At 33.0% G+C, this 15784-nt stretch overlaps 1 protein-coding gene across 1 annotated transcript in view; it reads right to left on the bottom strand.

Moving 5' to 3' along the window:
* Window positions 1-4865: 4865 nt before the first annotated feature.
* Window positions 4866-15784, bottom strand: part of LOC133336401 (protein qui-1) — a 62813-nt gene continuing 51894 nt past the window's right edge. Inside the window, exons 14-16 of the mRNA XM_061544697.1 lie at window positions 14168-14484; window positions 11780-11858; window positions 4866-4944 (exon numbers count right to left, since the gene is read on the bottom strand). Of these exons, the coding sequence (XP_061400681.1) occupies window positions 4892-4944; window positions 11780-11858; window positions 14168-14484 (449 nt within the window). The 3' untranslated portion in view covers window positions 4866-4891. The remainder of the gene's footprint in view (window positions 4945-11779; window positions 11859-14167; window positions 14485-15784) is intronic.

The raw sequence follows: 15784 nt of genomic DNA, 5'->3' as shown, positions 1-15784 counted from the left end.
CATAAATATATTTTTATTTTATGAAATATTTCTCATATTGCATCGAATGTATGCTGTGATCCGTTTAGGTTTAAATTAATTCCAAATCCTAATCATCTTTAATGATATCCTCCTCCTCCTGTAGAGAAATGATCTGTTGAAAATCGTAAAAAAATTGAAAATTTAATAATTATTAGTTTCTTATTTTTTATTATTAAAAATATTTTAAAATTTAATAAAATTTGTAAAAAAAATCATTGCAGAAACATTTTCCAAATGTGTAAAAGACGTCATTTAATCAATAGGGGTTATCATTGCGTATACGTGTTGTCGTCAATTATACGCTACAATATACAAAATCAGTTCTATTGGATTTTGTCATTTTCGAAGGGTTTTTTTTTTTTGAAAATTAAAATTACTTTCTACATCATAAGCTATAAATTAACATATCTATGTGGAAAACCAGAGAATTTCCATGGCCTTCAATTATCTTTAAATGAATAAATAAATGACCACTAAAAAATTTGCAATGACCCGTCCCTACCTGTATAAGACATTTTGAATGCATACCACATGGTGAAGGTTATAAAAAGTTTCGTCCAGCTGTATATTTCAAAATATTACTATTAAGAAAATACTACCCTATACGCTTTCTGCGAAGTTACAGTTGAACTACTTTTCTCGAATTGGACATCTACATTAGCAGAGGGTTATAATTACGGTCTATAGACAGAAAATCGACGGAGGGCACATATGGACAGAAAACCCTTCGAAGACTAGAAAATACCCAACTCTGCAAAGGACCCTTAAAATATTCAATATCAATAATAAAATAATAATCATGGGTACTTCTGAGCGTATACTTTAGATGCGTAATAATACGCCACAATATCTTGACTTTTTAGACCTTCAAAACTCTTCTATACATTGAGAACCTTTACGGATTTCAAAACAGAAACGCCTCAGGGATCTTCTACAGACCAACAAAGCAAACAAAGCACTTCTATATACAGCAAAATTCTCCAAGATTTCAAAAGATAGAAACCATCCGTCAAAGGCTTTCTATAGAGTGAGAGCATTGAGATAGACCCTCCTAAAATATAAGATCCCCAGAGAGATTCTATGGACATAGAGGCTTCCTATAAATATAAATATATAGAGAGAAATTTCTTCTCTAAACTCAGAGAGATCTTCTCAAGAGCGATCAGAAAAACTAAAATCCAATTTTTGGTCCATTTGATCCCCTTACTAATAACCTACATTTACTAAAGGTGTCGTCTTTCACCAGAAACGAACCTACATGGAAAATTTCGTGACAATAGGTTCAAGGGTTGTAAGGTTGGACCGAGAAACCTTGGCACAAATTGCCTTTGGACACTATTGTCATAGAGATGACACCCAGCTAGCATGCCCGACGGAAGAAGAAGAACATGAGACTGAAATTTCAGGACTTGCTGGTATATTTATAAATGATTGGATGCCACTGTCCAGCCTTCGAACTCAATTATTGCCAAAAGGGTTGTAACGTTGCATGAAACTGCGATACCGGACAGATATAGATGTACCGAGGAACCTTGGCACAAATTGCCTTTGGACACTATTGTTATAGAAGACACTCAGCTAGCAGGTATGACGGGACTTAATAGAAGAACTTGGGACTGAAATTCAGGACTTGGAGGCTTATTTATAAATGATTGGTTGCGTCGGAAGACAACTATATGTTGGGAAATTTCATATGCCACTGACAAGCCATCGAACCCAATCATTGCCAAAAATTATACTATTGGGAGGCTCAAGCTGAGTAGAACGTTTACAGTACGCGATTAGATATATCCTCCATAAATCATTAAGGACCATTATGGAATATTTTCATATTTTTAGCTACATTTCCCATGCGTATTGGCTGAAATCTGGTACAATATCCTATCAATTTTGTTAATTTTCAAGATCCCAATATATTTTTATATAATTTTTGATTAGAGTCCATCTGTTTTTTGTTTTTTTTTTCGCAGAAAGGTAGACAAAAATTTAATCCGGTCGGGTGTTGATTATTACTATTAATTATTGACAACAATTTGGGCCTGAAAAAATGAGTGCAATTATTTTAAATTACGATGTTTTTGGAGGGCGTATGATTTATGCCGTTATTTATACGCAACCTTGAACAGATGGCTTTATCACCCCTGAAGTGGGAAAATTAACCTTTGGAGAAGACTTCTTTGTTATGCCTCTCGAATGTCTAATTTCTAAAACTCTCTCTCATTGAAATTTATTCTCAATCAGCTCATATTGAGTCAGATACCGACTTTAGCTATGTTAGTAAACTGCGATTCTAGACATTAAATATTATGAATTTCACGAAACTGAAATTGGGTTTATTTTAAACATTTCAGCGAATTTAATCCTAAAAACAGGAATGCAATTATTTTATATAAGATGTGTTTGGCGTATGATTTATGTCGTTATTTATACGCAACCTCAAACAGCTGGTTTTATCACCCTTGAATTAAAAAAAACTGATCTTTTGTGAGAAGCCTTACTTGCTTCTTATGCTTCTCTAATATCTCATTTGTTCAACTCTCTCTCTCTCTCTCTCTCATTGAAATTTATTTTCTCTCGGCTTATATCACCGAGCAGGACATCGACTTTAGCTAAGTTAGCAAACTGCGATAATTGTTTTAAATTAGATATTATAAATTTCATGAAACTGAAAGTGGGTTTTTTCAATGCATTTCATCTAATTAAATTTTATCACCCTTGAAGTGAGAAAATGATGAAACCTTATTTGTTATTCTTCTCGAATATCTTTCTTCGACTCTCTATCCCTCATTGAAATTTATTTTCTCTCAGCTTATATCGAGCCAGACATCGACTTTAGCTAAGATAGTAAACTGCGATTCTGCAGACCAGACATTTCACATCATCATTAAATATTATGAATTTGATGAAACTGAAAGTGGTCTTTATTCAATGCATTTCAGCTAGATTTTCGCTGAAAGGTAGACAGAATAGACAAACATTTAGTAGTGCAATAATTTTAAATTACGATGTGTTTGGGGGCGTATGATTTATGTCGTTATTTATACGCAACCTCGAACAGCTGGTTTTATCACTTTTTAACTGGGAAATTGAGCTTTTTAAGAAGCCTTATTTGTTTTGCTTCTCGAATGCCTCATTTGTTCAATTTCTCTCTCATTGAAATTTATTTTCTCTCACCTTATATTGCCGAGCCAGACATCGACAGATATCAAAGTGAAATTAGCAAACTGCGATTCCGCAGACCAGACATGTCACTTTAGCATTAAATATTATGAATTTGATGAAATTGAAAGTGGTATTTATTCAATGCATGGCCTCTTAAAAATGTTTGAAGTTATACAGTACCATGGTGCGTATGATTGCTGTCACAACGTATACGCAATTGTTCATGCATTAATTGTAATAAAGTTCTGAATAGCCCAAAGAAACCAGCACTTAAAATGGCTTTTATTACAATTAACGTATTTTCTTCAAATATTATTGCTAATCAATATAATTTAAAAAAATATTCAGAACATTGGTACGTATAATTGCTGTCACAACGTATACGGAACAATGGCCAACATTTTAACATTTATATTGATTAAAATTCCATGGCTTTTCTTTGTGTTTTTTATTTTTTTTCTATAATTGAAAAAAATATTCAGAAGCAGCAGGCTCCTATACCACAGTTGTCTCAAAAATTACTCCTCAGCATTGAATATGAACCTTAAAATAATTTCAATGATATTCAGTACATTGATGCGTATGATTGCTGTCACCACGTATACGCAATGATGGTCTTCGTATATTTAAAACTTTCTTTATTAACTCAAAATTTAATGTTTTTCTTTATGCATTTCTTATGGAAAAAGTTTCTGCATATTAAAACAGTTTTTTTTTAATTTATTATAAAACAAATATTATATATTACAATCTATCTAAGGCACAGAAGCTACAACAGAAAAGAAAATAAATAAAAAATATGCCATAAAGAAAATAAATATTGGCAACTAAAGATAAAATTAGTTTTTTTTTTATTTTTGTTCGCTAAAATGTTTTAGTGTTTTCAAAATGACATTCAAATCAAAGCAAATCTACGTTGTTAAATAGTTTTTTTTTATTTTTTTTTTTTGGTTTTGCTCTAGCAAGCAGCATCTAAGACAGATGGCAGCACAGTGTCTGACATTGAAAATTTGTTTTGGAGAGAATAGGAGAACACAATTGTTGTTGTTGTTGCTGTTGTAGGCTACAAATTAATATATTTAAATAAAAATTTTATATATTTTTAAAACAAAAAATATATACTTACTTATATTATTGTAGTATTTATTAGGTGTAGTCTACTACTTACATGTAGTAGTGCTGGTGGGTGAATGTTGTTGATGGGGGTCTTTAAAATAGGTGTATCCAACCATCAAAAATCAATTTTCTGTGTTGGTGAATTTTTCTTGGTTTGTTATTTTAGTTTTGTGTCTTAAAAATATTTGGTAGGCAATATTTTGGTTTTGCTTTTTAATTAATTTATTTTTTTTTCTTCTAGGTTTTCAAAAAAGTGTTCAACAATTCAGCTTTCAGATGTGAGGTATTTTAAATTTTGTTTTTGTTAATTGTTTTCTTCTTTTTTTTGCAGTGTACTCGAAACAAAATTGCAAGTGTTTGGGTGTGTGTTGTTAGTGTTAGTTAAGCCTAGCTTAAAAATCCGGAAATTCATCTAAAAATAAATTTTGTTTTGTAATGCCAATTAAAAAACAACGTGAATTGGAATTTTCCGTTAGTTTTTTTTTTTGTAAAAAAATATTGGAATTCATTCAAACTACTAACATTCCAGTGTGAGTGTGTAGGGGTGTTTTGTATTTTTTCTTTCTATGGAAAAATTGCAGGTGCCATTAATTTAGGTAATCGGTTGTTGCAAAGAACTGCGGGAGCTGGTTTTAGAATGCACAGCTGTTGAGGTTTAATTTTTTTGTTTCGTTTTTTTGTGGTTTGGTTCATTTTTGGAGAGGTTGCCATAGGTTGTATTGTAAAGTTGTTTTTTGTTTTGAATTTTTGTTGGAATTTTATGGGAATGGAAATATATAGGAAAAATTTGCAATTATTTTCTTGTTCCTGGCATTCACTCATATAATTGTTGTTTAAACATTTACAATATTATGAACACTGAGAGTAAAAAAACGTTTGATTTCCATTATTTTATACAATAATTAAGAAAAACAAAATAAACGCATTTCTTGGGTGTATGAATTGCATATGAAAGGGTTATTAATTTATTTCCATAACTATTTGAAATTTTTACAAATATTAACTTTGTTAAATTTTACTTTAGGAATAAAATTATTTGAAATCAGTAAAAATAAAAATTTTCAAAATACTTACCTTAATTTGGGGAAATGAAAAAAATAAATAGCTAATTTCTGTAGAATTCGAAACGATCAAATTCGAGTAAAAAATATTTCACTCAAGCCCCTTAATTTTGAAAGGTATCAAAATCAAAGTACTTAACTTTATGCAGCTCGAATTAATTTCGAATCAGATATTAAAAAAATTATCAAATCAACCTCTCACTGTATTTAAAACCTTACATACATTTGATTGAGCAGGGGAACGTATGACTGCTGTCGTTACTAATACGCATACATTTATTTCTTTAATGATGGCTAATTTTGAGTAGGATTTTTTGAAAAAATTTGGTAAATGTATCGTTAAAATATCAAGAGTTTCGATCGTAAGCCTTTCGAGTTCACATCGCATCGTACTTTGCAAATTTTTCAAATCGAATATTTTGTTGTAAAATCTCACGCTACTTTTTAAAATCGTACATACATTTAATTGTACAGGGGAACGTATGATTGCTGTCGTTACTAATGCGCATACATTTATTTATTGAATTAAAGATTATTTTGTGAAGGTCTTTTTTGTTAAAAAAAAAACTATAACAAATATATCATTCAATATCAAGGGTTTTGATAGTAAGCCCTTCGAGTTCATTTCGTATCGGATATAGTTTTCAAATCAATGTTTTGTTGTAAAATCTCACGATAAAAAATCGTACATACATTTGATTGTTCAGGGGATCGTATGACTGCTTCTGTTACTAATACGCATACATTTACTTCTTCAATGATGGCTAATTTTGAGCAGGATTTTTGTTAATAATATGATAAATATAGTTTTCAAAATCAAGAGTTTTGATCGTAAGTCTTTTGAGTTCATATCGCATCGTATTTTGCAAATTTTTCGAAACAGAATTTTGTTGTAAAATCTCACGCTATTTTTTAAAATCGTACATACATTTGATTGTACAGGGAAACGTATGATTGCTGTCGTTACTAATACGGATACATTTATTTATTGAATGAAGGCTTATTTTGTAAAGGTTTTTTTGTGAAAAAACTATAACAAATATATCTTTCAATATCAAGGGTTTTGATAGTAAGCCTTTCGAGTTCATTTTGCATCGGATATTGCAACATTTTTCAAATCGAATCAGTATTTTGTTGTAAAATCAAATAGTATTAAAATAGTACATATATGTTATTGACCAGGGGATCGTATGATTGCTGTCGTTACTAATACGCATTCATTTATTTATTCAATGATGGCTAATTTGAGCTGGATTTTTGTGATACAATATAATCTATAATTTTTATAGAGATGACATTTTCAGAAAGTATCCCATAAATTAATTTATAAAGATTGAAATTTAAAAAAAATAATATTTTTAATGGCGATCCAGTCTTCAATGCCTTGTATAGACATAGATTCTGAATTCCACATAAAGCGGAAGCACACCAAGCGGATGATCACTTGATAAACAGGATATCTAATAATACATATGGATTTGAAACCTGTTTTTAGTTTTTAGCCTGTTCTGGTTTAAAATGTTGACAGCAAGAGATGACTAAGGCATAAATTCGCCATCCTCTTGACCTTATTTAGAGGCCATGATATCATCGACCTCAATAATTTAAAATTAAGATTTTTGTTGAGGAGATTCAATTGAAAATATATTATCCATCTCCCCTCTTTTAAAACTTTCAGTACAGAAGAGGGGAGTTGGATAATCGAACATATTTTATATCTGAATTATTATAGAACTCATCTCACTTACTTCACAGGCGAAACATTAAGACTTCTTTGTCATTATAACTTTAGGGTTTCCACATCTTTTCTATGAGTTTTCAGGAAATACTCCATTACTATATAAATATATTTTTTGAAAACATTTTGTGTTCCAAGAAAAATAGTAGAATAATGTCAATATAAAGTTTCGTAGGGGAAATAATGGAGATCGAGTGTCAAATGACCTCAAACGTTCTGTTCTGTTTCAAAAATTGAATCGAGGATCTTAATTTATAAGGATATTGTTGACAAAAATAATAAATAAATAATAATTAAATTAAAAATAAATAAATAAATATTACCGTGACCTGGTGCGTATGATTACTGTCGAAATGTATACGGCATTCTTCACATTGAGAAATGTGTAATGCACCGATGCGTATTATTGCTGTCAATATGTATACGGCATCGACTTATCATGAAGGAAATGGATATTTTAAAACGTTTTGGAGTTATTTTTCTATAAAATAAAATGTATGTATATTTAAACTTCAGATCTATTTTTCAAGGATTTAGTTTATTTTGATTTTAACTTCACTGGTTTCATTCTGTGAAAAACAGTAAAGATGACTTGAAGCTGTGCCATTGTATAGGGACCTAACAATGTATGGTTACCTGAACATCTAGTAAAATTTCATGAAAATCGTCCCATGTTTATGCAGACCTCATACTTCAACATAAATGATAATATCTTCCTTCACACGCGGGCTAGATCATTTGAAACCCATGGTTTAAATATATTTGCCATAGAATAAAGTTTTTTTTTTTTTAATTTTCACACTAAAGTATTTGTCTGTTTTATTTTGCAGAAACGCATAGGTATATCGATTTGGCTAGTCCACATTGGACTGTGGAAAATAATTTCTCAGGGCTCACAACACAAATTGATTTCTATAGAAAAAAATCCTCAAGCTGACCTGACAAATTATTTCCTTTACCAAAAAATTCCTGAAGCGGACCCGACAAATTTTTTCCCATAGAAAAAACTTTCTCAGGCGGAACTGACAAATGTTTTCCTCACCTCAAATTCTGCAGGGGACTTGACAGGGGACTATAGAAAATCTTTTATCCTGTTGAAAATAATTCCTTAGGGGTCGTATAGAAAAAATTCTCAACCAGACCTAACAAATTGTTTCCTATAGTAAAAATTCCAACAAGCGAACCTGACAAATTTGTTACCACAGAAAAAATTCTCTGGGGATTTGACAATTTTTTTCCTAAAAAAAAAATCCTCAGGCGGAATAGACAAATTTTCTCCTATAGCTTTTTTGGTACACTGATGCGTATGATTGCTGTCATAAATTATACGCAAGTGTTCGAATAACCTTGTTATCGTTTATATATTCCGAAAATATACATACATTTCGTCTGCAAATAAATTCTTTGGTGAATTTTCTTTACACTCTACAACTAGTTACTTACCTTTTTGATATACAATAGAGCAATAAAAAAATAAAACCACAAAAAACAAAAACACAATTCTTTTTTTTTCGAAATACCAATACAAAAATAAATTTAATCGTTTCTTTTCAATTTTTTTCGTTTCAATTATTAACAAAATTCTCTATCATTTATCATACAACATTAAATAATTCATACAAATAAAAGAGTTTATATTTAAATAATAAAAAAATTACGAAAAAAATGTGTTACAATCAGAGTAGACAAAAATTAAGGGGCCATGCTGTAAGAATAGAATTTTCATAGAGAACATATGGACTACATTTTACATTCTTAAAATAATTGTATAGTGTGTGAGTGCAAGATAGGGATAGAGAGGGGAGGAAGAAATAATAGATGTGGTAGTATATTACGTTTTTTTGAAGTGTATAGGTTTTTGGAACATATATGCGAAAAATGTGTTTTTTATTTGAAAAAAAAATCTTGAAAAAAATTATTATCACACCAAAATCAGGGGATGTGGGGCTGGGGTCTCATAGGTATTTATGAAAAATCGTATAATGTTATTCATAATTGATTTAAGAGAGCGATGGAAGAGAGAAACAATTCCTCATGGGTCCACATAAGTTCTTTTCCATGGGAAAAAATCCTCAAGCTGACCTGTAAAATTTCCTCTGGGGACCTGGCAATTTTTTTTTTCTATAGAAAAAACTTCCTCAGGCGTACCTGACATTTTTTTCCTAAAAAATCCTCCTATAGAAAAAATTCCTCAGGCGGACCTGACAAATTTTTCCTATAGAAAAAATTCCTCAGGCGGACCTGACAATTTTTTTCCTATAGAAAAAAATTGCTCAGGCGGACCTGACAAATTTTTTCCTATAGAAAAAAATTCCTCAGGCGGACCTGACAAATTTTTCCTATAGAAAAAAATTGCTCAGGCGGACCTGACAAATTTTTTCCTATAGAAAAAAATTGCTCAGGCGGACCTGACAAATTTTTTCCTATAGAAAAAAATTGCTCAGGCGGACCTGACAAATTTTTTCCTATAGAAAAAAATTCCTCAGGCGGACCTGACAAATTTTTTCCTATAGAAAAAAATTCCTCAGGCGGACCTGACAAATTTTTTCCTATAGAAAAAAAATCCTCAGGCGGACCTGACAAATTTTTTTCTATAGAAAAAAATTCCTCAGGCGGACCTGACAAATTTTTTCCTATAGAAAAAAATTCCTCAGGCGGACCTGACAAATTTTTTCCTATAGAAAAAAATTCCTCAGGCGGACCTGACAAATTTTTTCCTATAGAAAAAAATTCCTCAGGCGGACCTGAAAAAAATTCCTCAGGCGGACCTGACAAATTTTTTCCTATAGAAAAAAATTCCTCAGGCGGACCTGACAAATTTTTTCCTATAGAAAAAAATTCCTCAGGCGGACCTGACAAATTTTTTCCTATAGAAAAAAATTCCTCAGGCGGACCTGACAAATTTTTTCCTATAGAAAAAAATTCCTCAGGCGGACCTGACAAATTTTTTCCTATAGAAAAAAATTCCTCAGGCGGACCTGACAAATTTTTTCCTATAGAAAAAAATTCCTCAGGCGGACCTGACAAATTTTTTTCCTTTAGAAAAATATCTCAGGCGGACCTGACAAATTTTTTCCTATAGAAAAAAATCCCCAGGCGGACACGACAAATGTTTTCCTTCAGAAAACAGGCGGACCTGATAAATTTGTTCCTGTAGGAAAAATTCCTCAGGAAACCTGACAAATTTTTTCCTATTATAAAATCCTCGAGCTGTCCTGACCAAGTTTTTCCTATAGAATAAAATTTCTCAGGGGACCAGAACATTTTTTTACTACAGAAAAAATTACTCAAAGAGAATCTATCACTCATATCCGTAAACTTCAATTGAGAAGAGAAAACGTAATATGATCTCTATCTCTCTCATTCTCGATTGCTCTCTTATCAATCAAATCAGTTCCTTAACCAATATCACTTAGACTCGGGTATTGTGACTGTTGGTGAATCTCACACCCATTACATATCCCATTATTAGGAAGCAAACATCGGAAATAAGTGTCCAATTACTGAGTAATACAATTGGAGGTATTCGAACTTGTCGTATTATTCGAGGAGGGGGCGTTATGCTTATTTTTGTTACGATTTCTCGTTGAAGAACCACAAAAGCCACCAAGCTTGTCATTGGCAATCAATGATGAAGCATTGCTGGCCTCATCCGGCTGTACAGCCTCAATGGGAGTTACATGGTCGGTGGCACGGTTCGATTTCCATAAATGCCATTTACGTAACCAAATACTACTGGAGGATGAGGAGGTGGAGGTATTTATCGAATTTGCAACATTATTATTGTTGTTGTTATTATTTTGTGGAAGAGGATCCACAGCATTGGCCATGTGGCCCCAAGTGGCCTGGGTACTACGTGGATGTAACACCAACTGGGTGTGCACCCTCTTCACAATACGTGAATCGTAATTTTCCACAATTATTATGGGTGTGGCCACTTTTTGGGGGAGTTTAGAGGTTTTGGTTTTCTGGGTGACTGGGTTGGGGGCCTTGACAGGTTGTGGTTCTATTTTGTGAACCTGCAGATTATTTAAGGCCTGCGGTTGCAAGGACTGACAATTGCGATTGGCCATTAACCTTGTCTTGAGGCTACGCCAACGAAAAAAGCTACGCAAACGATGTCGGCGATCCTGAGCCAGGCTATCCCAATATTGGTACTCCTCAATGTCTTGCACCAAATCCGGAGTCTGTTGGGTGCATTTACCCCGACTACAGGGATTATTGTATTCCATAATATAATGGGTTTGTGTACCGGTGTGATGTACAGTTTGGGTTTGTTCCGGTTCCGGATAATGTTGATGAATTTTGGAGGTATTTAAATGGGAATAATTGTGAGCGGAGGAGGGGGAGGTGGTACCTAAATTCTGACATTTGTGATTTTGTGAATGGTGATGATAAGGTGAGGATGGTGGGGTATTGTTGTTGTTTTGATTTTGATTGTTGGGATGTAATTTTTGTTGTTGCTGTTTCGGATTGTGGTGGTGGTTGTTGTTGCTGTTGTTGTTGTTGTGGTGGTGGTGGTTATTGTTATGGAAATTTAGTGCCTTGTAACTACTGGTGATCCATGCGTGCATAGAAACGGGTCGTAAACGTGCCGGGATTGGTGAGGGTGGCGGTGTTGGCATGCTTGAGTTCGGTAAGGCTAATCTATGGATTTGATCGTAGGATGCTGACAACATACCTGTGCGCTCATCATGATAATCATCATCATCCGAACTTTCCAGACGATCCTCGACCAATGATGTCTGTCTCGAAAGACCCTGTTGGGTTAGTTGTTGTTGTTGTATTTTTTTCGTGGTAGGTGTGATGTTGCGTGTGTGTGTGTGTTTTGTTGACCAAATGGGTGGGTGTTCAGAAATTTTGTAAACATATTTTTTGTTGTTGTTGTTATTGTAAGGTGTTTGTTGTTGACACAGAGGTGCAAGTGTTCGTTTATCCATTAGTTTTTTGTTCGTTTTGAATTTTTTTCCCAGAAATAGGGGAAGGAAAAAGAAACGAAAGAAAAATACAGAAGCCAAATAAGAACATAAAATAAAAGTAGTGTTTTTTCAATATTTTTGTAATATGTTTTAATCTGATATATAACTTATTAATATTTTTTATATAAAGTTTTGAGATTAACAAACAATAAAGCTTTGTAATAATACCGGGCTAAATTTTTTTCGAAGAAGGGACCTACTTTTTTTCCAGGTCTTTTTTAAGGGCCTAAAATAGGCGTGGATTTATTAATGAATATTTTTTAAGCGCCTAAAATAGGCGTGGATTTATTAAAGAATATTTTTTGAGGGCCTAAAAGAGGCGTGGATTTATTAAAGAATTTTTTTGAGGGCCTAAAAGAGGCGTGGATTTATTAAAGAATTTTTTTGAGGTCCTTAAAGAGGCGTGGATTTATTAAAGAATTTTTTTTCAAGGAGTCGACCACAAGGCGTGGATTTATTAAAGAATATTTTTTGAGGGCCTAAAAGAGGCGTGGATTTATTAAAGAATATTTTTTGAGGGCCTAAAAGAGGCGTGGATTTATTAAAGAATATTTTTTGAGGGCCTAAAAGAGGCGTGGATTTATTAAAGAATATTTTTTGAGGGCCTAAAGAGGCGTGGTTTTATTAAAGAATATTTTTTGAGGGCCTAAAAGAGGCGTGGTTTTATAAAAGAATATTTTTAAGGTCCTAGAAGAGGCGTGGTTTTATAAAAGAATATTTTTAAGGTCCTAGAAGAGGTGTGATTTTATAAAAGAATTTTTTACGGGCCTAAAAGAGGCGTCGTTTTATAAAAGAATATTTTTTCAGGGGTCTAAAAGAGGCGTGGATTTGTAAAAGAATATTTTTTCAGGGGTCTAAAAGAGGCGTGGATTTGTAAAAGAATATTTTTGTAAGGGCCTAAAAGAGGCGTGGATTTATTAAAGAATATTTTTTGAGGACCTAAAAGAGGCGTGGATTTATTAAAGAATATTTTTTGAGGGCCTAAAAGAGGCGTGGATTTGTTAAAGAATATTTTTTCAAGGGTCTAAAAGAGGCGTGGATTTGTTAAAGAATATTTTTTCAAGGGTCTAAAAGAGGCGTGGATTTGTTAAAGAATATTTTTTCAAGGGTCTAAAAGAGGCGTGGATTTGTTTAAGAATATGTTTTCAAGGGTCTAAAAGAGGCGTGGATTTGTTAAAGAATATTTTTGTAAGGGCCTAAAAGAGGCGTGGATTTATTAAAGAATATTTTTTAAGGGCCAACTGAGGCGTGGATTTATTAAAGAATATTTTTTAAGGGCCAACTGAGGCGTGAATTTATTAAAGAATATTTTTCAAGGGCCAACTGAGGCGTGGATTTATTAAATAATATTTTTCAAGGGCCAACTGAGGCGTGGATTTATCAAAGAATATTTTTTAAAGGCCTAGAAGAGGCGTGGATTTATCAAATAATATTTTTTAAAGGCCTAGAAGAGGCGTGGATTTATCAAATAATATTTTTTAAAGGCCTAGAAGAGGCGTGGATTTATTAAAGAATATTTTATCTAGATGTAGCCCAGCATTATTATTCAGCCTTGTGATAAATTGTTAACATAAAACTCAAGTGGGAAACAATTGTTTATTGACGGCGAAAGCTTTGTGTCCAACAAATGACAATACAAGAAAAAATAAATAAAAACAAACTCAAAATCCAAAAAATAATTGACAATACCACAGAACTGAAACTTTTTAGACATTTAAGCAGTTAAATTATCATTCAATCAATCAGTCAGTTATTTTGATTATCCATTAACCATTATTTGAATATTTATTTATTTTGTAAAGCAACAAGGCGTACTCCACCTAGGGAGTGTACTAAAGTCTATAGATAATTTATTTGAATATTTAAATGTATTGTTTTCAAAAAATAAAACTGAAACTGATCAGACATCACAAAAATATATATAGGCAATATTATATATTTCTTTACGATCTACAATTTTTTCACACTACAAAGCTTTTACCTTAAGTTTTTTAATTCAAAAATGCTTTACCTACTACAAAGCTTTTTTCAAAACGTATTTGTATGTGTTTGAAATAAGGGAAGAGGGGAGCTTTAGTTGTTCAACTTACCGCATTGTGTCTTCTTCGTGGCGGCGATCGTTTATTCCACAAAGCCTCTAATTGATCGAAGTGCTGGGATTGGGCCAGGGCAGCCTGTTCTGGACCCAAATTGGTTTGTGATGTTATCGTTTTCATTTCAGCGATTTTGGAGATCTCTTCCATACTGGCGGATACGGAGAAACGTCGCTTTAGCCGCTCATCCACCTGGGCCATCATAACCGATGCCGTCAAATGGCCGTATTTCTTCTGCCAGGTATAGGTGTCCAAGGAGACTTCCTTCTTGAGCAGACGTTTCATTTGACGTTTGGGACCTTGGGGTCGTAAATCTGAAAAAATATGGGAATGAAAGGATATATTTTTAAAAATAATTTTTGTGAAACTGTAGGTTGGTCCTTTGATGTGGATTTTATAAAAGAATGTTTTTAAGGGCCAACAAGGCCTTCGGCATGGATTTTTGTAAAATAATTTTTGAGCAGCGAACTAGGCCTAAGGCGTAGGTTTTTAAAATTCAATCTTTGAGGGACCCAGAAGGCCTTAGGCGTGGATTTTTTAAAATAATTTTTGAAGGACCTACCCAGAAGGCCTTAAGCGTGGATTTTTTAAATTCAATTTTTGAGGGACCCAGAAGGCCTTAAGATTGAATTTTTTAAAATAAATTTTTGATGGACCCAGAAAACCTTAGGCGTGGAGTTTTTATATTAAATTTTTGAGGGACCCAGAAGGCATTAGGAGTGAATTTTTTAAATTCAATTTTTGAGGGACCCAGAAGGCCTTAGGCGTGGATTTTTTTAAAGATTTTTTAAGGGAACCAGAAGGCCATAGGTTTGGGTTTTTTAAAAGATTTTTTGAGGGACCCAAAAGGCCTTAGGCTTGTTTTTTTAACGATTTTATAATGGACACAGAAGGCCTCAGGCGTAGATTTTTTAATGGACCCAGAAGGCCTCAGGCGTGGATTTTTTAAATTCAATTTTTTAATGACCCAAAATAATTTTTTGAGGAACCCAGAAGGCCTTAGGCGTGGATTAAAAAAAAACATTTTAAGGGACCCAGAAGGCCTTAGGCGTAGATTTTTTGAGGGACCCAGAAGGCCTTAGGCGTGGATTTTTTAAAATAATTTTTTGAGGAACCCAGAAGGCCTAAGGCGTGGATTTTTTAAAATAATTTTTTGAGGAACCCAGAAGGCCTTAGGCGTGGATTTTTAAAATACATTTTTGAGGAACCCAGAAGGTTTTAGGTTTGGGTTTTTTAAAAAGATTTTTTAAGGGACCCAGAAGGCCTTAGGTTTGGGTTTTTTTAAAGAATTTTGTGAGGGACCCAGAAGGCCTTAGGTTTGGGTTTTTTAAAAAGATTTTTTAAGGGACCCAGAAGGCCTTAGGTTTGGGTTTTTTTAAAGAATTTTGTGAGGGACCCAGAAGGCCTTAGGTTTGGGTTTTTTTAAAGAATTTTGTGAGGGACCCAGAAGGCCTTAGGTTTGGGTTTTTTTAAAGAATTTTGTGAGGGACCTTAAGCATGGGTTTTTTAAAAGATTTTTTAAGGGCCTTAGGTTTAGGGTTTTTAAAATAATTTTTGAGGCCTAGAAGGCCTTATGGATTTTTTTTTTTTTATGTTAGCTTTTTTTAAAATATT

This window comes from Musca vetustissima, unplaced genomic scaffold (genome assembly GCF_032173495.1).
Source record: "Musca vetustissima isolate MV318-11 ecotype Yass unplaced genomic scaffold, APGP_CSIRO_Mvet_v1 utg2062, whole genome shotgun sequence".
Lineage (NCBI taxonomy): Eukaryota > Metazoa > Arthropoda > Insecta > Diptera > Muscidae > Musca > Musca vetustissima.
Note: the sequence above shows the minus strand (reverse complement) of the source record. Positions and strands in the feature narration are given on the sequence as shown.